Below are 23,122 nucleotides of genomic sequence, written 5' to 3'. Positions count from 1 at the left end.
ACATTGCAAATCTCATATGCCATCGACACATCTTTTTCATTATGAAAAACATACCCTGAAGTACGTGTCACTTCTTATCAATCCCTGCTGTAAACAAATGAAGATGAAAAATGTGGTAACCTGGTAAATTACAATCTGATAAATGCATAATCTTTATGCAGTCATTGTTCCACAGCTGAAATGAAACTGATAACTGGTTTGTAAGTTTGACATTTCATCTCGCAATCTGTGCATAATTGTAATTAAATACAGCATGTGAAAACACTTTTGAAACATATTACCCAATTACTGTAATATGAAATATGAAAATCCCAAACTATACTTCTTTAGTTACATTTTATTTAAAATATGATTTGATGTTACTATGATCACAATACAAAAAAAACTAGAAATTTGCCCTAACTAGTTAGATTTTCAGATATTTTTTCACAGTAAATGGATTAAAGATGTCAGATACACTACAAATTTAAATTTTTTATTAAATTTGTGGAACAATTACTGAATAATCATTATTCAAATAATGTTCTGTAATTCGCTAAAATAATGAAAAGATTTTGTTTGTCACATGTTCATAAATGATGCTGTGTTACAAAAATACTACCTATTCTTGTATTTGTCAGTAGTACTGTACTTCAATACAGGACAAACTAATCTGTAATCCAATTACAATCCAATCTTTCCAGATCATTATCAATCATAAACAGGTGAAGTCAATTTCACAAAGTACTACAAACATCTGGTGGCACACCTGTCACTACTGTAAACTATATGTGTGCAGTGCTGGAAGGAGAAACTTGAGAGGTGTAGTAACAATAATGAAGGGGCCTGGGCTCAGTGAAGGGTCAATTATGATAAGTTAAGGTGTCAAATACACTTTTAAAACTAATTTTGAAATCAATACACGTGTCTTCGTACCAACACACTGATTCAGCTCTAATTAGAAGCTCTGTAGTAATGCTGTAAACATTCAGAAATTCAGAAAAACTGAAACTTTACAAAAGCGAAGGAGATCATCTGGCAGTATTTAATGTTACTGCAATGGCAAAAACTGCCCTGATGCTCATTGTCACACCACTGTCAGCTGGCGACCAATGTGGCCGATAACATGGAGTTGTAGGTGAAGAGGTATTTATTGTTTGGCCTGATTCTAGCAGTGGGTAAGGGAGGCAACAAGTACAGTTAACAGAACTGAGGGACCTCCGAATGGATGCAGGGCTGTGGAGCTACTGTTTGCATTGACTAGGAAGAAGGGGCTGCTGGAGCTGGAGTTGGAGTTGAAGTTTGTGTTGTAGTAGTCTAAATCAGGCTCGGATTTGAGGGACGGTGTACCTTCGCATCCACGCTCAATCTGCCCACTGCGAAACAAAGCATCATTGAGGAGATCCGGCAGGCGACCGTTGAGGTCCACAGACGCCAAACAACCCTGGAAGCCTTCTCTGGAAGCCACCAGTTTAGGCAGGTTACCGTACATACCTGGACCCAGTCCTGCGATGAACAGATCCCCTGAGATGTAGAAAACAGAGACAGTACAGGAAGATCTTATTGCAATGTCTTCTGTTTTAAAGTTTTTGTGAGTTAATGACTTGGAGATCTGCAGACCACACATTCTAAGTGCTCAAATTTCCACAATTTTTGCAGCACAATAAACAGTTAGGCAGTTCAACATGGCAGAACCAAAACCAAGTCCCTTGCCAGTGGCTGCTATTGATATCTAATGTCAAAGTAACTTCACGGTTACTTTATCAACTTTAATTTTCTACTTTCCTTTTACATCATAATTTTCTAATTAATGAATTATTAATTATTATAGGTCATCAGACATTAAAGAGACATGCTAAGTTGAACTATTAGGTTGTCAGACAACAATGTTACAGTCTGTAAATTCTGGTTCAAAATGATTATTCCAGGTCAGAACGTCTGTGAACATCTAAAAGATTTTGCACCCCCACTTTTACAATAACAACCCTCCTAACACTAAAAACATTTACAACTAAACCTCAATTTATAATGTTTCTCAAAAATGCCTTTTTTTTTTTTTGCGGATCCCAAATTGCTACTGTATTATATTATTTTATAGAACCCAATGATCATATATTCACAATTTAAACAAAATTTGTTTAAAAGTTCCAAATATGCTGATGGGTAACGTTCAGTGTTCTTTTTAGTGAAGCTATCCCATCTTGCAGTTCAAAATCCTGACACAGATGTGTGACTCCAACTTTAGAAGGGACATAGGGGACATCATGCAATCCCAGAAGTCATCAGTCGAATGTAGGCAGAAGTAATAACACTTGATTGATTCACCTGTATCACTTCTCTGTTATATGAACACTGAAACTGTTTTTTTTTTTCCAACTATTCTTCCTGTTCATACTTGAATACATTTTTAATGCCCTTTCAGTGATGGGAGCCAAAATCCAGAATCCTTGTCCTCTGCAACAGAGAATTCAAATGATTGTTTAAAACTAATATGAGGCTTCAGCAGTCTGTGTTTATCACATCAAGTGGCTGCCTTCTGAAGTCTTTTCAATATAAACCTCTCTCGACAGTGTTTCCCCGCTGAGTTCCACTTAATAGCTGATAGGTAGGTAACCAGTCTTGATTAACTACTCAGATGGAATGAAAGGAAGTCTGGTAAAGCTTTGTCACTAGATGCTGCTTTGAGAAGATCAATGGGTGTTAGCTCAGCAACAGGGGTAGTGCCGCGTTGTGAGGCCCTGTGTGCATGTGCTTTTGTATGGGAGTAACAGTCCCTAGCTCTAGTCAAACTCTGAAGAGTCATTGATGGGTCTAAATGTTTACTGCCACTACAGTGTTTTTCACTTTTTCAAATCCAAGCAGACACATACAGTCTGACATATACTGTATTGTTTGAAAAGCACCTCTAATAACAACATCACCAAACAATAGTTGTGGATCATATGGAGTTGTGTGGAGCAGAGGTGGTTCCATGGTTTCCAAAGGAGGTAACAGGTAACATAAGAAGAAATTAACTGGTAACTTGCCTGAAATGTTACCAGTTAATTGCTTCACCCATAACAACACGGAAATCACAATGCAATACCTATTGTACTTTCACTGAAACTACTACTTTTAGGTCCACCTGCAATCTTCAATCCACAAAAACATTGTCTCCCATTCCTTCACCTGACTTCTCCATTTCCCCTTTTCTTTTTCTATTGTGTTCCTGATTATACAGCTTCTTTTCCTACAATTTGCACTCCAGAGCTACTCTGTCATTTGCCTAAAAAGCACTGTTTCGGCTTCTCTTTCAAGGCACAACACTAACATTGTGAGCAACATATGAACTGTGCCCTGATTGGGGGGTGTAGCACAGTCAAGAGTTCCCTGAGGTAGAAATACATTGTTAATTACACTATAACTTGTAACTAAGAGTGATGCTCCAGGCTCAGATGTTTTAACATAAGATTAAATTAGTTACATATTGTATTATTAAAATCTAAGTCCATAGTAAATATTATCATAGGATGACTGAACTTACCCATAGTAAAATATAAAAGGAATTGAAGAAAAATAATACATTGTGAATGAAAGACACATTTAAATATACAATGAAATCTTATATCCTACAATACAAGTTTTTATTTTTAAGTACTCTTAAGTCTCTAATGAAGAGTTTAGGTCTAACCATCTGTCCTTTGCCTACCTTTCAGGTCCAAGTTCTTGGCCCCATTGATACTCTGAACGGTGGCTGTGTCATCTACTTTCAGTGTGTGGGTGTTGCTGTTGTCTCTGGTGATGGCCACATTGTGCCATTGGTTGTCATTTAGTGCCCTTTGACTTTTGCCCTTGATGAGGTTGGGCCCATTTCCAAGGTCAAAAACATAGTGGATGTATCTGCAAGAGAAAGGTTGTGAGATACAGAATGCTTAAGAATGCAAGTGGAAACCTCCCAGGGATCATTCAATGTAGGTTCATTACTATGAGTCACCTCCTTCACACTGTCTCCATACAGTCCATAAATAATGTTATTGTTAAACCATTAAACATACAAAAGATTAAGCCTCTCAAACTTACCCCTTAACCAGTTCTACAGCTATAAAATCATTGCCATCTCCAGAGTTAAAAAGTATGAAGCCATCTGGGGAGGTGGTCTTAAATTGGAAGAAGAGGTGCATGGATGTGTAGGCCTGTAGCGTGGCCAGGCTCAGATAGCTGCTCTTGGATTTGAATGTGACAGGGTCGGCAATTATGGAACGAATGCCAAAGCGCGCGTTGAGCTCACAATAGTCAATGTCACCATTCTTGCACAGGTCGATGTAGAGCATGCCATTAAATCTGAGAAAGGAAAAGGAACAGGCATTGGAAATTGTAAAAAATAAGCTTTTATTTGTTGTTCCAAGAAAGAAAAGAAATCAAGAAAGAAAACTTCCAACCAAAATTCCAAACATCCATTTGTATCGATGGTAATCATCTGTCAGGAATTAGTAGGTACCTACACCACCATAACTAGGATGATAACGACTCAAAACTGCGGCTTCTGAATTTGGGTAAAAATTCCCTGTAGATTTGTTAGCTAGTCAGTAGTACCTAAGGCTCTGCAGATGACCAATGAAGCTGGACGGGATGCTGGACACGAATCTGCGCTCTGTCATGATGCCTGTTTCGATGTTGTGGAACTCCAGACGAGTGTGGTCTCCCACCATTTGGCCTGAAGATGGGGAGGGTGGAGGGGATGGGTTGAAAAGAAAGACAAAAAACGAAAAGAAAAGAGAACACTGTCTGACACTAACACAAAAGGGCTGATTTAAGGAGAAAATTACATTACAAGTATTAGATGGATGCCAAATGTCCCTAATGGTTACATATCTACATACTTTCTTTGTACCAGAATTACACACTGATACTATCAGTCCCTACAGGGCAACACAACAGCATGGTATTACACCACTGAGAAGGCAATGCTAAGAATATTTCTTCAAGCATGAGCCAAGTTGATGTAGGTAAGTACCTTCTGCTACATCATCGTCAACTGTTAGCTTGTAGGCTTTGCCACGACGCACCACACGCACTGTATGCCATTCATTATCATTGAGCTTTTGTCCGGCATACAGGGTCTCCGGTCCCTTGCCTGAGAACAGTGGTCATTCACAAAGTTAAAGACATCCTGAGCCTAAAACCAAACCTTTGTTTTCCCATCAACTATTATGGAATCATTGGTAGTAGTTTAGTGGGTTCAACATAGCTTCAAATGTGGATTTAAAGTAGCTTTTACTCCTTTGGGAAACAAAGGTTTGGTTTAGTCAGTCAATTACACAGTAATAATATACAAAATACTGGACATGTGTGACATCTGTACTGTGCTGTCTAGTAGAATACACCTGACCACTATGCTGTAGAACAGAAGCATGGCTGTCAAATAATTTGAATAAAAAAAGAGCAACAAAAATAAGAAAAATTGCTTTTACTCATCATTAGCATATAGAGGTTGTTTCCCTTTTACAACTTTCCTTTTTTTTCTTTCTGTGTCTTTATTCATTAAATTAACTACTATACTGTAGATGTTTACAATGTGGGGTTATAGGCTTGTTGCTTTACTGTGGCCACCAGATGCCAGGTGTACTGTCCTACTGGTAGGTAATAGGTGACCAACTAAACCAAAACTATGGCCATGATAGCGATTGTTGGGTACAATTAGGTGTAGCTTCAGCAGAAATATTTTGTCTCTATGTCCAAATATGGACACACAGAGTTGACTTTTATTAGTAGAGTCAAAGCCTTGTTGTGAGTCTTAACAATTGTCCCTGAATTTACAGTTTTTTCAAGAACGTCAGTTTAATTGTCTATATACCGTATAAATCTTGTGGTGAGCAGCATCAGCACTGTGACCAATCTGTGTGTTCTGACACCTGTTGATTATGGCCAGCATAAAATGTTTCCCATGTCAACTCCTGTCCACAGCACTGTTAAACATTATTAAAACAATCTACTGTGATTCATAGATCAGAACTGCTGACCCTATAGGGACCCTATAAACAACTGAATTCAAACAACCAGTGATCAAACAGTTATTATGAGCATGTATGTTTCCAGGGATTAACATTAAATAAATAAAAATCTACTAGTATTCTACCAGATGAACACGTTTAATCTCTTAAATAGTTAGGTTTAATAATCGATTCCTTTGGGTCCTATATATTTATATCAGCTATATGAAACATACACAAATTGTATCATTACAACTAAATTTTTAGTCAAATTGCCTATTCTCAATCAAGCTGGCATTTTCTCCAATGACCAGATTTATATGCTCTGCCAGTTGAGGCAGATGGCTGCCCACCGTAAGTCTAGTTCTGCGGATTCCTTCCGTTGATAGGAGTTTTTTCCTCTCCACTGTTCTTTAGCTAGTGCATCTCAAGTGGGATTTGATGGGTTTTCAATATAATTATATATAGTTATCTTGTTGTACTCTGTGAGGCCTTAAACTTTAGATTGTGCCTTAGGACGACTTTTGTTATTTTTCAATGCTATATAAATTTGAACTGAACTGCGGTTAATTGAATAGGGAGTTTAGTAACTGTTACTTGGGTATGATATTACAGCAATGCAAAATGTCCAGACAGGAATATATTTATGGGTTCAAAACAATGCAAAATTCTCCTCAGAATGTGTCTTCATTATGCCTTTCTCTCTGCTGAGTCTGAGTCTATTGAGGGTGTTGCTGTTGTACCTGTTATAAGAAATGCATTATGCATACCAATTACTATAACTTTGAATTAAGGTTGACTATGGAATTATATAACTTGTTGGATGACCATCCAATAGGCAGTCAAAGATTTACATGTGAGTTCAAAAAATCAATAATATATATATATATATATATATATATAAAACAAAGTGTTTTACTAGGATTAGGTCATTTTCCTTCTTGCATTATAATGCTTAACCTCCAAAGGCCAAAAGGCCAAAGGCCAAATCAACCTTTAGCACTTTTAGTAAGACTTAATTTAAATACAGCTATTTCATCAGTAGAGAGTAAAGTGATTAAGATAAAACAAAGTTAAGAAATGTCTAATAATTAAACCCCTTCACCACTCATTTCAATTGACTGAGCCTAATTCTTTTGTCAAACCAACAGAGTAATCTCACCCTCCACCTGATAAGCCTAAGGGAGGGTGGAAGGCAGTGCAGACTCGCATTTTAAATAAACACATTTTCCTTTGAAAAAACAACATAAACATCAACATAGAAAGCAAAATGAAACTTGAGTGTTAACTTACTGGAGTTACAGTTTATCCTGATACAGTCTAGATGGGGAAGAATAAATGACAGATGAAATTGCATCCTTCAAGGTTACTGCTGCAGACATCCAAAAACAAAAAGTCCACCCTTCCGGGGACGTACACATGCGAGAAGGCAGCCATTTTATTTATTTGGTATTTATATTTAACTTTATGTAAAATTAGCATGAAATTATTGATACATTTTTTTGAATAGTAAATAGAATAATGCATGGATTTATCCCTGACAAGACATTTTCCATAGGTTTTCACGTTTGTGCTTTTATTTTATCTATGGCACAATAGTTTAAATGTGTTAACTGTTTAAGAACAGTATTTACAGTAAAATGGCCACTTTAGTACCAGCTACATGAGTTTTCCAACCCAACACTGACTGTTTGACTTTAGGTTTAAATATTCAGATTAGAAAGGTCAAAGTCTCTGGCTCCAAAAGCCTCTGCACCAACAAGGTGGATGCAGCTATCCATATTAGAGCCAGGGAGACAAACTGATATATATACATATACATATATCAGCATATAAATATTTGTAGGGCAAGAGTATGATTAAAAATATATATATATAAATTTCAAGTATCTAAACAGTGCCACTGAGGCCACATTAACTGCCGTGTGTAGTTGTGAAGACAGTGAGAGTTGGTCACTATGTATCTGGCGGTTCCATGTGTCGTCAACCGCAACAGAAAAGTGGGAGCAAACAGCCACGATCCAATCAGCACCAGCACCATGCAGAGGCACAGGAACCCCAACCACTGGATGTGGATTAATATGTTACAGCTACATACGTTGTTTGGCTAGATTAGACGCTAGCTCTAAATCTACACTTCTCCATTTGTTGTGTAGAAAGTCGCACAGATTAAGAGAGCATTTGACAACTGATCTGTTAGAGCTCCAAACATTTGGACTGAAATTTACAGTACGACTTACATAAATTATTTTAATCAATTGAGGATTCATCTAAATGTGCTTAGCAAACCAGCTAACATCTGCTAATATTACTATTACACTTTTATCATCCTTTCTAGACACAGTGTGTTGTATAAAACACTGTAATATAATTTATCAATTTTGCCATGTGACTACATTTTCTTTGTGGTTTTCTTCACATATTATGACTGGAAGTGTGTTGGAAGAATTCGGGGGTTGCAGCCAGCTGTAGGTTTTGCTGGGCTCTGTTCTCGGGCTGTTCGCCTGACGGGCCGCAGGCTTAAGGCCTTTGAAGGGGTGAATACCATCTTTTGACAAAGCAACAATGGGAAATGGAGTTGACATAACAACATAAAACATAGAATTAAAACACTTAAAAAAAAAGCATAGACTTCCAGAAAAGACAGCATCATCAGCAAAGAAAACAACCACCAGAAGAACAGAAAGGTGACAGAGAAATTAATTGATGTCAGCCCGAAAAAAATGAGGTTAGTGAGAAAGATAAGAAAAGTGTCTTCTAAAGTCCTGTAGAATGAAAATAAGAGGGCACACAGGCAGGAATTAACCTGTCAGAAAGTCTCAGCACACTTTGTTCTTTAAAGTCTAATATCTCTAGAACATAATTTGTATATTTCTTATTGTGCTGTGACTGTCTCCAAAGTTCTGTAAATCAGAATATGGATATGATTATGTTTTGTCTATTTCAAAAATTGGGCCAAAAATGTCTACCATATCTAAGTTATGATGATGTTATCCAGTAAATAGCTGTACTCAGTAAGAGGCCCATGGTTATCTGTGTTTGCAAACTGCAATAACATTCATGCACAAAAAGTTAAAAACTGTCTATAGCTGAGAGAAAGTTTTAATCGATCATAGTAATGAGTGAATGATGAAAATACTCAAGAAAAAGAAAGAAAGAGAGTGGGAAAGGAGAGAGGAACAGATCACCCTTCAACAGTAAACTGTTGAATGGTAAAGGTGGAGGTGTGGAGGCAGATGGGGGGGTGGTTCTGGGGGGTTGGTATACGATACCTAAGTTGACCGTGAGTTTGACGCGACCCCCGTCCAACTCCAGCCTGAGCGTGTCGGCTGAGTCTCGGGAGGTAGTTGCCATGAGGAGGCCGTAGGCCCTCTGGGAACGAAAACGGAGAGAGACGTCCTCTGCCTCAGTGTGCATGATGGTTGGCATCACCACCTTCATGTACATGCTGCCGTCGTAGGAGAGGATGGAGGCTTCTATGTGAGAAAGGCAAAAGCACAGAGAGATGTCAGCCATGTTTCAAATATGGTTGGAGTCAATATCATCAGCTGGTCCCTGATTCTTAATAATAATCTGGTAGCAGGATGTACCTGCTGAGGCTCTAGTGTCTGGACTCCATTTAAACCACCACTAATCTTATATTGGAATACAGTACAGTACTAGTTGGCCCACAGTAACATCAAATCAAAAAGGATATGCTGTACGGCCTCATAGTTTTATTGATTAATTAATTAAATGTCTGCTCATCTTAATGACTTATTAAATAATTTAAGGAGAATATATAGGGATAATGTAATATAGGGAATTATGACTTAGGAGGCGACAGTAGCTTAGTTGGTAGAGAGTTGTCTACAGACGTAGTGGTCTAAGACAAGACACAGACTCTAACCACAATTATCCCAATGGGCTCAATAAAGCATGTCATTATTATTATTAATACTGGGAGATAACCGGGTAACGACTCAGTCATCACTCATTATTTTATTATTAATTATATTTTTTGTGCACATGCACCCCATGTAAACTGAGTTACTAGTGTGCACTGTGAATGCAAGTGAAACAGCGAGTTATCTGCAATAGGCCCCTCTAATGTGTTTCATATACCTAATCTTATCATGAGAAGAGATATCTGTCCTTAGACTGACATCACAAGACAAACAGACCGCTATTAGAACAAGAACGGCATTTTTGGTGTGTATGTAAACTAACCACTAACTTCAACCCCGCGCAGGATTGGCTTATGTGGATACAAGCAAACACAACAGTGTGTAATATCAGCAACAGAAAGAGTGAGTTACAGCATAGGCTTCATCTGTTGCCAACATCCAATCTCTGCCAAAACGTGAAGTCGTACAGTACACTTCAATTATTTGGCTCCAGCCATTGTGGATTAGCCGTTGCTCTTTTCAGTTCATCTGAGAGAAAACCATAGACATGCTCGCCTGTCCTTCAGATTGGCTGTTTTCACAATGCTTTGGTTATGTGCTGATTCTGCCATGAAGGTGATATATGGTATTTTCAAAGATATGTGGATATGTTGACAGTGGTGACTGTGAGAAAATTGCAGAGCTCTTACACTCGCACATACACACAAACAATGAACACACAGTGTGTTCCAGTTTCAGTGTGCAATAGAGTGAGTCTAACTTACATTTGTGCTGTGGATGAAATCACAACAGCTACATCCATCTCTCAATGACAACTGAGCAAAATCTCTCCTCTGATATAGGCCTTTTGTTGCAGTCGAAAGCTCTAGAAAATACCAGGTGGGCTCTGACTTGCAATTGTGTGTGTTTGTTGTGTCCACTTCCTCTGTATTAATTGTAATCAACGCTCAAAGTTTTAGGGAGCTCTAGAATTATAGCAATTCTTCTATGATAATTTAAATTTTCCTCCTGTCCAGTTTTTCTTTCTCTCTGTCAAATCCCTTAAAGGTCAGTCTCTGCACTTAAGGGCACAATCAGTCTTCAAATGCAGTCTTTGTCGACCGGCTCCTATAGAACTCTTCCAGATTAAGCAATCTGAACTAGAAGGTTTTCACCTAGAAGCTGAGAAATATTTAAATAAAAAGAAGGCAGATTTAATACCATAAACATATACCAGATTTCTACACATGTAATTCTCAAAGTAGTACCACAGTAATCAAGCTAAAAGTTGTCCTGTAAACATTGACAAAGAAAGAGGCATCACATGGGGCATCGGAAAAAAGTATTTTAGGTCCAATTGTCAACAAAATGACAGCATTTGAAAACTTCAAACCTGAGAACTTCTTAACAATAAAAAAATGAAACCAACTAAAACCTTCTAAACCTATTTTTGATACTGTTATTTCCAGGCTCTGTTCCATTCATCTTGAGTCATACAGCAGGGCTGGTTACTGTTTCCCTTGAACTCTGTTGCCATCGATCAAATGTGATTATTTGTCCTGTCACAGTAACTTAATATGATAAATGGACCAATAATATGCTGAGACATTATGTGTCCTCCAAATGTCCTTTGTTTGGTTTGGCTGAATGACTATAAAAATGAAGTTCCAGCAAGTGGCCACTAAGTGGAGACACAGCTTGTGTTTCTGAAGGGAAACTCAGAAGACAAAAGAGCAGAAACAAAAGATAAAAAGGAGCAATAAACAAGAAAAACAAGAAAAGGTGGACACAAACAGGAGACAAATACAGAAGGGCATTAATGAATTGGTACATTATGGCTGAGAAAATAGGTCAACTACAGTTTTAGGTTAGAGTTGTATATTACTTAAGTTCATTGAAGCTGGCCAATCATATGAATCAGATGCTAATAGCTAGTAGCAACGTATTCACAACATGTTTATGTAAATTTAAATGTATATGTTATGTTTTAATGACACATAATCCTTATGTTAATAGAAAACATAATCTGGTTGCAGCATATGTTGTTTTCTGCATAAAGTGAACCCTATGGAAGAGCCAGGAGGAGCCCACTTTTCATAAAGTAACATAAAAAACGAAATGGATGGTTGAGAAAATGCATGTTGACGAGTCAAAGATTTCTGAGAGAATATCTTTTGGGCAGTAATAGGAGAGCTCTATGTTCACAGAAGGAAAATTATTTTTTTTTAAATGAGCACCATACCAGCTGTGAGACATGATGGAGACTAAGTTATGTTGTGGAGTTGTTTTGCTCTTGCACTGCATACCTTAAATTGAGGCAGGACACAGTGGAATCAGAAGTCTCATTAGTCTCAGTCAGAGAGGTAAAACTCAGAGCAGGGAGAAGGCATCCATTACACCTGATTGGTGTGGGCCAAACAACCAGCTGAGGAACTACTAAGTGTAATTGCCTCAAATAATTTTGTCCTCGCTATTTTCTGCTGTTATATGACCTTTTACTAAGCACAACCAAGCTGTATTTGTGCCTCAACAAAACTAGCCCATGATGGTTACATAATAATAACTGCATGTTTTCAGTCCAAGTGCAGCTGGAGCCTGACTGACATGGTTTCCCCTCAGGGCTTACCATAGCTCTACTGGCGTCTGATACTGTTCAGTGTTACAAACCTGTACAAAACCTTGACTTGACTCAGCTGATGCTGAACATTTTGTAAAGACACACTGCCCTTGACACGTCCTGTACACAGTGATTTGCAGCCTATGAGCTAAAGAATTCTTAACAGACCAATTCTTCAGGTAGCTTCAGGGCTCACCAAAATCTTTTATGTGTGGTTCAACAGTAGACGCAGTACTTGCAAATTTGTTGACCTGTTAGTCTGTGGATATTAAAGCATATTCCCAACAGTGATCATTATTTGGCATTTTAATTTAACTACTTGGTATACATTTCTTTTATTGTATCTGCTACAATATAAATATGCATAGATATAATGTATTTATTTATTATTTTTTTGTAAAAATATACAAAATTAAATAATTATCATAGTAACATAGTAAGAAAAAACATGTTCATGAATAGTTGATAGCATCATATTTTGGGAGAGTAATGATCCAAATGTAAAAAAAGAAGTTGAAGTTGCGATGCTATTTTAACAGCTGCCTGCTGTTACAGGGGCGCTATTCCAACAGATGTTCCTATGAGTCATATACTGTAGGGTAGGGTATGGACAAATGATTTAAGTGTCTTTTATTTTCCTGCAGGCAAAATGCCAGCATTTACCAAACAATTACAATTTTCTTTGGTGTAAGTTTGTTTTTTTTGGCTGTGGTACTTGGCTTAATGTGGCACATGTCTGGGAGAAAAGGTGTGGCTTGTGCAAAAAATGACTCTTTAAAAACTTAATGACATAGCACCAGAAACTAAATCAAAGGCAGAAACTAAAAACAACAAAAAAAAAAAACATTTCAAGTCTACTAGTTGTCTACAGGTTACCTGTCCAAAACTCTGCTGACTTTACAAACATCTCGTACTTTAAAAACATATTAGTAAATGCCCGTTTTTACATAGGCAAAGCGTAAGTATGAATTAATTTTCCTGTAACCTAAACTCATTGCACAGTATAACCAGCCCACAGATATTCCAACAGCTGCTGCACCAATATGGATCAGCTGCCTGGTAATTCTATCTTTGACAGCATATTTAAGGTTGATTTATATTGGCAATTGCAGTGTTTTGTATTTTTGCCAATTTTGGAAATTCTCATCATTCATACAATGAAATTCCTCTCCAAGATCTCAACCTCACCTCGCTCCTTCACTTGTTGCTTTTAAAGGGCACAAGAAGAACTGACTCTTGCCCCGACTCCACCTACTCATAAACTCATACTGCTCTCAGTAATAATGTACTCCAGTGCCTGTAATGGCAACAGCGGTGATCACAAAAATATAATAATATACATAATAAGATTAGATTTTTATTTGGACCGTGCCTAATTTAAAGAAAAATATATTAGAGAATTTGCATTGAAGTTCCATAATGTACATGTATCTGGGTCTATGCTTAATTGCACATGAAATAAATGGCCATGTTTAATCACAGGGGTGACTGAGACTGATGTCTAATTGACAAGGTGTCAGATTACAGCGTGGTGTAATATACACAATTTAAATTATCATTACAGTTCTGAGCTGGGCACAGCTTCTTAATGTAATTCTGTGTGTCTGTGTGTGTGTGTGTTTGAGAGAGAGAGAGAGAGAGAGAAAGAAAGAGAGAGAGCAAGAGAGAGAGATCACCTGCATGTGAGATGGCCCCAACTGTGTGTCCAAAGGATTGATACACTTTTAACAAACTGACCGCGCCACATTAAGACCACCCTCTGGGCAGTTTTAAAGACTCTTATGAATTGTATCAGTAAATCTCTGAGCAGCTCACTTTTTGCTTTTTATGTTAATTGATGTCATTGAACACTGTTCCGTGTGGTAAATTGTCATGATCTCATGATACGTCCTCTTGAAACAAAAATGAATGCATTTTTAGTTCACATACTGTCTTCGTAGCACTGTGGTCATGATGAATATTGTAATAAGAAACACAACTTAAATTTACATCATGCCTGTGATCCTAGTTCTATACTGGTACTACAGATTAATATTAAGACCATCATAATTACTAGTTTTTACTATAAATACAAAATGGTAAAAATAAATAAATAAATAAATAAATGCATTAGCAATGATAGTAAAAAAAGCTGAGTAAACGCAGATATGTGGTATAGACGGGAAGGAGAATGAGGCAGAGAACAGAGCCTTGTTGCATTCCTGAAGACATGACATGCAAAAAAGGTCCCAGCCAGACTCAAACCAGGGAATATGCAGTTATGTGGTATGCACTGTAATCATCAAGTCACAACAATGGCATGTGGAGTTAAAGACAGCCAAAGCCACCATATCTTTTCTTTCTGCTCAGTGTTCCCCTCTCAACCTCTTCTTGTGGCTATTTTGTACAAGCAAGTTACACTCCCTGTAGTTCTTCTGGCTGTTTACTAAAGCACAACCTTTGTCCACTTTGTTGCAGAGTGAGCTCATGTTCCCCATAGAAATCAACAGATGAAAGGATTTACTCACTCTCACACTTCCTGATGCAACAATAGAATGTCTGTCTAGCCTACATTGGAATTCTAGCAGCTTGTTATGAGTGCAGGTAATCATTACCTCCAAGTCAAATATATACATACACATGCACCAGAAAGAAGGTACAATACAATTTTGTTTTTTTAAGTACCAGAGAGCTTTCTACCAAAAACTAGAAAGAAACAGATGAAAAAGTGAAAAAACAGGGATAAAATACAAAAACATGATGTTCCAAACTAAAGCCATTTGGGAAAAAAAACTAAAGGAGAGTTCTTGCAGACAAATTTATCTTACACGTCTAACTATTCTCACTATCTTTGACAGCGGATCATTATATTTAAAGGTAATTTAATTTGAAACAAATTTTTACATCTCCTATTGGAGATATAACAATTTTATTAAATTTGTTTCGTTACATTCATCCCTTTATTTTAGTTTTTTAGCTTTTTGGGGGTTGGTGGTTTTTGAAACATGAATGATCTACACTTTGTACTGTCTGTGAAACCAGCGAACTAGAGCAGCTGCTGACAGACAGCTCACGCTTCACTAGACACAGTGTTGCTTTCTCAACGTAATGCCTGGGCAAAGTGATAGGTCCTCTTACAAAAAGACATATCAGATTTCCAGGATATTGTATTGAATATGTGGACATCAGAGAGCCGCTGCCTAATGTGGGAGACACCTCCAAAAGATAAGTGAGATGTGACAGCCAGTTGGCTGGCGGAAAGGAGGGCCGTCGACGTGTGTGTTGCAGTTTCTGTCTTTCTGAACCACTGCAGCCTTATCTCCTATTTATGTCTAAAGCACTGTACTATGGGAGTCACAAGAAAATTGATTAATTCTTCAAGAAATGCATTTCTAACCCATGCATTCCTGTCTTGCCATCAACGAGAGAACCTAGGCTACTGACACGCAACAATAAACAATATAAGATAAGACAGCAGATTTAAACAAGTCACAGTTAAGGAAAACAATAGTTTTTTCCTCTTTTTAAGTAGATCAGGAAAGAAAACATCATAGGAAAAATAATAACGCCAACAAAAAGACAGGAGAACTATCTTTGGACTAACCCTGGACACACCAAACTTTGTGACATCAGCTGATTGTCCACTTAATATATTTGGTACAAAAACTACTTTGACAACTTTTTTATAAGTTGATGAAGACATTTCTGTTGTATTTATGTTTAGGCTCCATTAATCTTGTCATGCAGTATTATTCAGAGCAGGCTGAACAACCAAACATGTTTAACTGCCCAAATACTGGACTGAAAATATTGTGTGTATCAACACCAAATGTATTAGAAATTCCATTTATGTCTTTCTAAAGTTTTAGTCATTGTCAGATTAGTCTGAACACACTGAGTGGTTATAATAAGCTGAAGAGGTAAAAGGACCCTGTTTTTTTCTGTTCATATACTACAGTATGTACACTGTATTTTTTATGAAGAAAGGACTGAGCAGACATTGAAACCTTCATTAGTTAAGCCTTCTTCATTAGCTGTCATTGTGAGTCTCAATCACTTTAAAAATCCTCCAGGAAGGAAGAAGTGTAACAGAATGTGTGCTGTGTCACCACTGACTTCTGATCTGGCTATGTGCTCCGCACACATTTACCACTATAATCAAATAATTTTGTAGCTTTTATTCAAACACTGTAGTCATGATAGTAATTACTAAGCACAATTATCTCATTCACCTTTGCTTTCTCTTCCAAATAGTATAAATCCTGCCAACCTGGATGTTCATTTCTGGGTGTTTTTGTTGGCCCGTCTACTCCTCTGACTGTCTTTACTTCTTGCTCAGTCTTGCTTTCTTTCATTAATGTGAATTCAATGTCTTGAGCTCAAACATTAATGCTACTTCCCATTATATAAAAATCTACAGAACTCTTCTCAGTAGCTCTTTCTGATACTGCAGCTGCAACTGCTGAATGATCACCTTCATTATAAGCCATGAGAGCTTTGCCATGTCTGTACCTAAATTAATAATAAACACCAAATGGCAAGGAAAAAGGAGATGAACTATGTCCTCTTTGCAAATGACATCTAATCTTGGGTGTCTTCTTACACCCAGTTGGATAAGACGCAGCTGCCAGAAAGACCAACATACCTCTGCCACAATGACCAATATTATTTTGACGTGTAAGTTGGGGACCACAGTTTATATATAGGGTTTATAGAAGAGAACTAAGCATGTGTGTATTCAGACACAAACATTTACCTCTCTCACAGGTGCGTGACCAGTAGCCAGTGCCAGTGCAGTCGCAAATGAATCGATTCCAACCTTCCTTGCAGACGCCTCGGTTCTTGCATGGATTACTCTCACACTGCCTCCCCTGTTGCTTGTTGCATGACGGTTTGATACCAGCGCCATTTTGGGCCTCAGCAATCTGACGGATGTCTTTACTCCGTCCGTCAATGAAAAGGTCACGGATACAGCCCACGTAGCCATAGTTGAGCATCGCAGTCCAGAGCTCAGTGGGCAGGATGAGGTTGGTGCGGTCAGTGGGTAGCCCCCCTAAGTACATGTCACCTTCAAGGTCCAGAATTTCGCTTTCACCACTGGCTGTAAATGGGGTTCTTCTGCTGTTTACAGAAATGGTGCCTGTTTTGGGAATGGAGGCAGATCAGTGGTACAAGACAGAAGTGAATGCTTTATTTTCTGATTATTATCAGTTAGTAAAACTTTTGGTTGACTGGTCCAGTTATTGTAAAGACAACTGTTGTATTTAACAGAAACAGTTACTTAATTATTGTTAGAGCTAGTAGACCTAACTGTTTTACCAACACAACTGACCTGACCGTCCATCTCTCTGGATGTCCACATGATACCATTTACCATCATTAACCTTTGTCTGGGTGGCTTTCACCTTGATAGTCCCTGAGCCCATGTCCAGCAGCAGATACAGGCTTCCATCCAGCAACTCTACTGCAAAGAAATCCACCTGGACAAGAAAAAAAGAGGTTAACGTGACTAACAACAGCTGGACTTCTCAGTCTTCATTTGTAAAATCCAACTGTATGATTTAAATTATTTTTTGCAAGTAATCCAAGAGGATACATGCTAAATCTGGTTGCCTGTAACTTAATATTTGCCCAAAATTGGGATGGAATTTTAACATGTACAGTGGCAAGAAAACGTATGTGATCCTTTTGGAATTAAAGTTTCTCCATTAATATGTCAGAAAACATGATATGATTTTTATCTAAGTTAAGAGTATCAACAAATATAATGTGTCAAAAATAATAACAGAGAAATTCAGATCTTTCATGTCTTTATTAATAACGACCATAAAAATCTCATAGTGCTATTGGAACAATGACCCTAAAAAACACTAACTTGTTAAGAAAATTAGTAGGATTAGAGCTACTTCGACTGACAAAAACCATTCAAACTTTTTGAGTTTGCCCCACACAAGAAGAATGTGCTTATGTGAGCCATGCCTCCCCAAAAGGAGCTATCAGAGCATCTACAATCAAGAATTGATGGTTTAGATAAAGCTGGAAAGGGTTACAAATTGATGTCAAATACTTTAAAAGAAAAGTAGAGACTAGTTAGTGTAGTGGTAAGATCACCATCTTCCATGGGGGAGACTGGGGCTTGAATCCCAGCTGTGGCCCACCTCCCTTGTAAGTCGCTTTGGATAAATGCGTCTGCTAAATGTAAAGGTAAACCCCAAATTAAGTCCACAACAGGAGGGCTTCAGAAAAACAAAATCTGCCTTTTGGAGTGGCCAAGTCAGAGCCCAGACCTTAACCCAGTAGAGATACCATGGAACGACTTTAAGAGTCACACACGACACATCCAAAGAATACAACAGAGCTAAAGAACTTCTAAGAATAGGCTACAATTTCTCCTGAACAATGTGTAGGTCTTATCCACAAATACAGCAAACACATTGTTTGAGGTTATTGCTCTAACCAGTTATTATTTCCAAGGGTTCACATATCTTTTCCCGTAGGACTATAAGGTTTTTTAGGTTGTTCTCAATAAAAACAGGAAAGATCTTTTCTTTTATTATTATTATTTTAGGCACATCATATTTGTTAATACTCTTGACTTAGATGAAGAATAGATACTGTTTTATTAGACATTAATGCAGAAAACCAGTAAATTCCAAAAGGTTCACATACTTTTTATGTACTAGCCAGCCATAGAGCTTTACGGACTAACCTTGGTGTTCTTCTGGCTGCGGGCTGCGTCTTTGCGCTCCTGGGGTTTGCCATGGGTGAAGAGGATGAGGCCATTGGGTTCAGTTGTGAGGAAATCGAATGAGATTGATCCCATCCGCTTGGTGTTCCACTTGGGAAGGCTGATGTAGGCCTCAGGCGTTTCAAAAGAAATGGGGTCCAGAGTGGCCACATTCTCACACTTATAGGAAACCTCACCCTGGATCTTCATCTTGGGATCAACAATTCGAGCTAGGCGGGACAACTCAAGTCGGATGTCATTGTTCTTATACACCACCTGTGACAGGTCAAAGATAGCATTCCAGTTACAAATTGACAAGTGTACGTGAAAATTTTTTCAAGTACACACATGTCCAAAAAATATCATATGTACTTAGGTACATATGTGGATAAGCCTGTCAATTGAAACTGAAAAATGTTGTGACCATAGAGGAATCAGTTTTAAATGCAAACATTAACACATTGTAAACCCCACACTTAAAAACAAATGACTGCAATATGTTGTTATGTAGTAGTAATGGCCCAATGCAACATCATTCCCGTTGCTTTCAAAAAGGGAAATTTTATTGTGTTTACACAAATTTTGAAATATGATCCACAAATCCGAAATCATCTGAAGCAGTAAGATAAACACCAGCGGCATAATAGTGCCTTTAGTGCAGATGAATATGAGGGTAAGTTGAAGCATGAGCTTGTAGTTGTTTATGTGTGAAATGTGAAAACAAGGAAATTAAACTGGCAATTGGGTGAGATGAGCGCAAGTTGTATTTAAAAAAAGATTTTGCTGAACCACTGCAATGTGCCGCACCTGTGTGCAATGGCTTTACACGGCCTCCATGGTGTCAGGAAATAAAGAAGGAATATGTATAATTCTACACACACAGTATGTTTACTGTACAGTAATTCTCAAAGAGTGACCTTTGACCTCTGTGCAGCATCAAATATATTGTACATTGGCATACTCATATATATACACCGATTCATAGCAGATATGAAGTTAAACTGCAAGAAATGCTTAATTTACAGTAGTTTTTTCATAGAGCTTGAGGGATTTATAAAGGAATTGAAGTATAATACTCTATATACTATAATAATTATGCAACATAAGTTTTTTTAATTATGTAACATAATTTTGAAGTACTTTTAAAGTACTGAATGTGTTCAGAGCAGAAGTCAAAATAATTGCAAGCAAAAAAATATATAAACTGCCCTTCCAAAAAAATATATTTTTCAGCTGGCAACAAGGTATTTAAACCTAAGTAATACAGTTAGTAGCTTCTCATTTCTTAAACAATCATGTTGGAAGACACGTCCTGTGGTCGTAGAAAAGATGTTAATCTGCTTCATAAGGGGTCAAAATATTGTCATAGATCAAGCAAAGAAAACATCTAAGGAGGTTGGTGAAATTTACTGAAACTACATTGGATAATGAACTGTAATGGAAGAAGGTCATGTGATCTGATGAGTTCAGTTTTACCCTGTTGTGAGTGAGTGGGCACAACAGGGTAAGAAGAGATGCACCCATCATGCCTAGTGTGTACTGTACAAGCCTGTGGGGGTCTACCTGAATATACTGAATGAGCAGGTTATTCTATCAATGGATCTGTTTCTTCCTTGATGACACGGGCATATTCCAAAATGACAATGCCAGGATTCATGAGGCTCAAATTGTGAACGAGTGGTTCAGGTAGCATGACACATCATTTTCACACATGGGTTGGCCACCACAGAGTCCAGACCTTAACCCCATTGAGAATATATGGGATGTGCTTGAGAAGACTTTGTGCAGCAGTCCGACTCTCCCATCATCAATACAAGATCTTGGCGAAAAATGAATGAAACTCTGGACTCTGAATTTTGTGACAGTGCAGAAGCTTATAGAAACGATGTCACGATGAACGCATACCGTAATCAAAGCTAACAGTGGTTCAACGAAATATTAGTGTGTGACTTTTTTTTGGACGGGCAGTGCATCTGTTTGTTGCATTCCTTAAGTTGTTTCCTTTTAAACCTTTTTACAGCTTGTGGTTTGGGTACAAAGCCTCAAAATGTTCTGTGAGGTATTTGACCTTTATGAGTAATGGATAAGAGCACTTCTCTCAAGTTAGAGACAAATTGGAGACACTAAAAGAGGGAAATGAAGAGTTCATATATCAGATATCCACAACCTGCAGACAGCAAGAGCTCTCTGCACAAAAAGCAATATTCAAAGGCACATTTATAATGATATGCAGACTTTACAGACACAATTGTTTCTGGGAGGGCCAATGTGCAAAAAGTTTATTTATATATCAATAAATCACAACAAAAGTCACCTTAAGGCATTTTACAGTGTAAGGTTTGATATCTTACAAAATATAACTGTATAGAGAATTATATAGGAAACCCAACTTCCTTTAACGGAAGAAACTTCCAGCAGGACCAGGCTCAGGGTGGGTGGCCATCTGGTTTGACTGGTTGGGTTAAGTGCAAAGTGGAGAGAGAAAAGAACAGGAAACAAAAGAAAAAACAACAAGAAGCAGCAAAAATACTGGGCATATCGACAGAACCATTAACTGCATACTGGCATAAAACACATATGTGCAGTGGATACAGAAAGTATTCCCTTCACTTTTTTCATTTTTGTTGTTTTGCAGCCTGATACTAAAGTTACCGAACTAAACTATACTAACTCAATTCCTTTCTCCCTCACCGATAACAAAGCAACGTCTTTAAATTTATTAAAAAGTAAAAAACTCAATCACAAATCACATGTAACAAAGTATTCAGACGCTTTACGTAAGTATTTTGTTGAAGCACCTTGGCAGCAATTACAGCCTTGAGTCTTTTTGGGTATGACACAACAAGCTTTGCACACCTGGATTGGGGGAGTTTCTCCCATTCTTCTGTGCAAATCCTCAGGTCTGTCAGGTTGAATGGGGGCCATCGATGGACAGCCATTTCATGTCTCTGCAGAGATTTTCAATAGTGTTCAAGACAGGACTCTTGCTCGGCCACAGAAAGACACAAAGTTGTCCCTAAGCTACTCCCGTTTTTGCTGTGAGCTGAAGATTGTCATGTTGGAAGGTGATTCTTTGGCCCAGTCTAAGGTCCTGAGCACCCTGGAACAGGGTGAGAAAATTGAGAAAATCTCTGTGATCTACACTGTACTTGCTCCATTCAGCATCCTTCAACCCTGACCAGTCTCCCAGTCCCTGCTGCTGAAAAAGACCCCTGAGCATGTGTGATGCTGCCACCAGCATGCTTCACTGTTGGGATGGTGACATGTTTCCTTCAGACATGATGTTTAGGAACGCGGCCAAACTGTTACATTTTGGTTTTACAGGACTAGAGAATCTGGTTATCACAGTTTAAGAGTCCTTCAGGTTGCTTTTTTGTAAACTCCCAGCAAACCTTTGTGTGCTTTGCACTGAGCAGATGTTTCCGTCTAGCCACTCTGCTATAAAGCCCAGATTAGTGGAGAGCTGTAGTAGTGATTGTCTTTCTGGACCTTTCTCCGATCTCCACACAGGATCTCTGGAGCTCAGTCAGAGCCCATTGGGTTTTTGGTCCTCTCTTACTAAGGCCCTTTTCCCCTGATTTCTTAGATTGGCCAGTCAACCAACTCAGGGAAGAGTCCTGGTTGTGTCTAACTTTCTCTCAATTTTTTTGTAGCGTTTGCCACATCTTTTCCTAGCAATAATCCTGTCTCTGAGCTCTGCAGGCAGTTCCTTTGACCCCAAAGCTTTTGGTTTTGATACAGTATGCATTGTCAGCTGAGAAGCCTTTTCAAATCAAGTCCAATCAATTTAATTTACCACAGGTGTACTCCAAAGTACTTGTTGTACTCTACGTTTGTCCATAATGTTTGATTGTTTATGATGAAATTAGGTGTCTGCCATCTTACTGCCACTGTAAGAGAAAGCATCTGCAATTTTGGTGTATGGTGCCAAAATGGGTGCAATTTCAACAGACGCCTGCTTCCCTTCATGTGGGCACTCTTACAA

General features: G+C 38.1%; 1 protein-coding gene across 4 annotated transcripts in view; it reads right to left on the bottom strand.

The window, feature by feature from the left end:
• The window catches only part of nrxn3a (neurexin 3a), a 125,001-nt gene that overhangs the window by 31,700 nt on the left and 70,179 nt on the right, over nucleotides 1–23,122 (bottom strand). For all 4 annotated transcript variants that reach the window (XR_003298632.1, XM_033326282.1, XM_026356426.1 and 1 more), the window contains exons 8-17: nucleotides 19,120–19,413; nucleotides 17,743–17,890; nucleotides 17,167–17,550; nucleotides 9,221–9,424; nucleotides 7,242–7,268; nucleotides 4,973–5,092; nucleotides 4,552–4,672; nucleotides 4,039–4,299; nucleotides 3,668–3,858; nucleotides 1,330–1,503 (exon numbers count right to left, since the gene is read on the bottom strand). Coding sequence is in view for 3 of the 4 variants with exons in the window: in XM_033326282.1 (XP_033182173.1) it covers nucleotides 1,330–1,503; nucleotides 3,668–3,858; nucleotides 4,039–4,299; nucleotides 4,552–4,672; nucleotides 4,973–5,092; nucleotides 7,242–7,268; nucleotides 9,221–9,424; nucleotides 17,167–17,550; nucleotides 17,743–17,890; nucleotides 19,120–19,413 (1,924 nt within the window). In the remaining variant the exon portion in view is untranslated. The remainder of the gene's footprint in view (nucleotides 1–1,329; nucleotides 1,504–3,667; nucleotides 3,859–4,038; nucleotides 4,300–4,551; nucleotides 4,673–4,972; nucleotides 5,093–7,241; nucleotides 7,269–9,220; nucleotides 9,425–17,166; nucleotides 17,551–17,742; nucleotides 17,891–19,119; nucleotides 19,414–23,122) is intronic.

This window comes from Anabas testudineus, chromosome 12, assembly GCF_900324465.2.
Source record: "Anabas testudineus chromosome 12, fAnaTes1.2, whole genome shotgun sequence".
In the NCBI taxonomy this organism is placed as follows: Eukaryota; Metazoa; Chordata; class Actinopteri; order Anabantiformes; family Anabantidae; genus Anabas; species Anabas testudineus.
The sequence above is the reverse complement of the archived record's forward strand: the minus strand, read 5'-3'. Positions and strand labels throughout refer to the sequence as shown.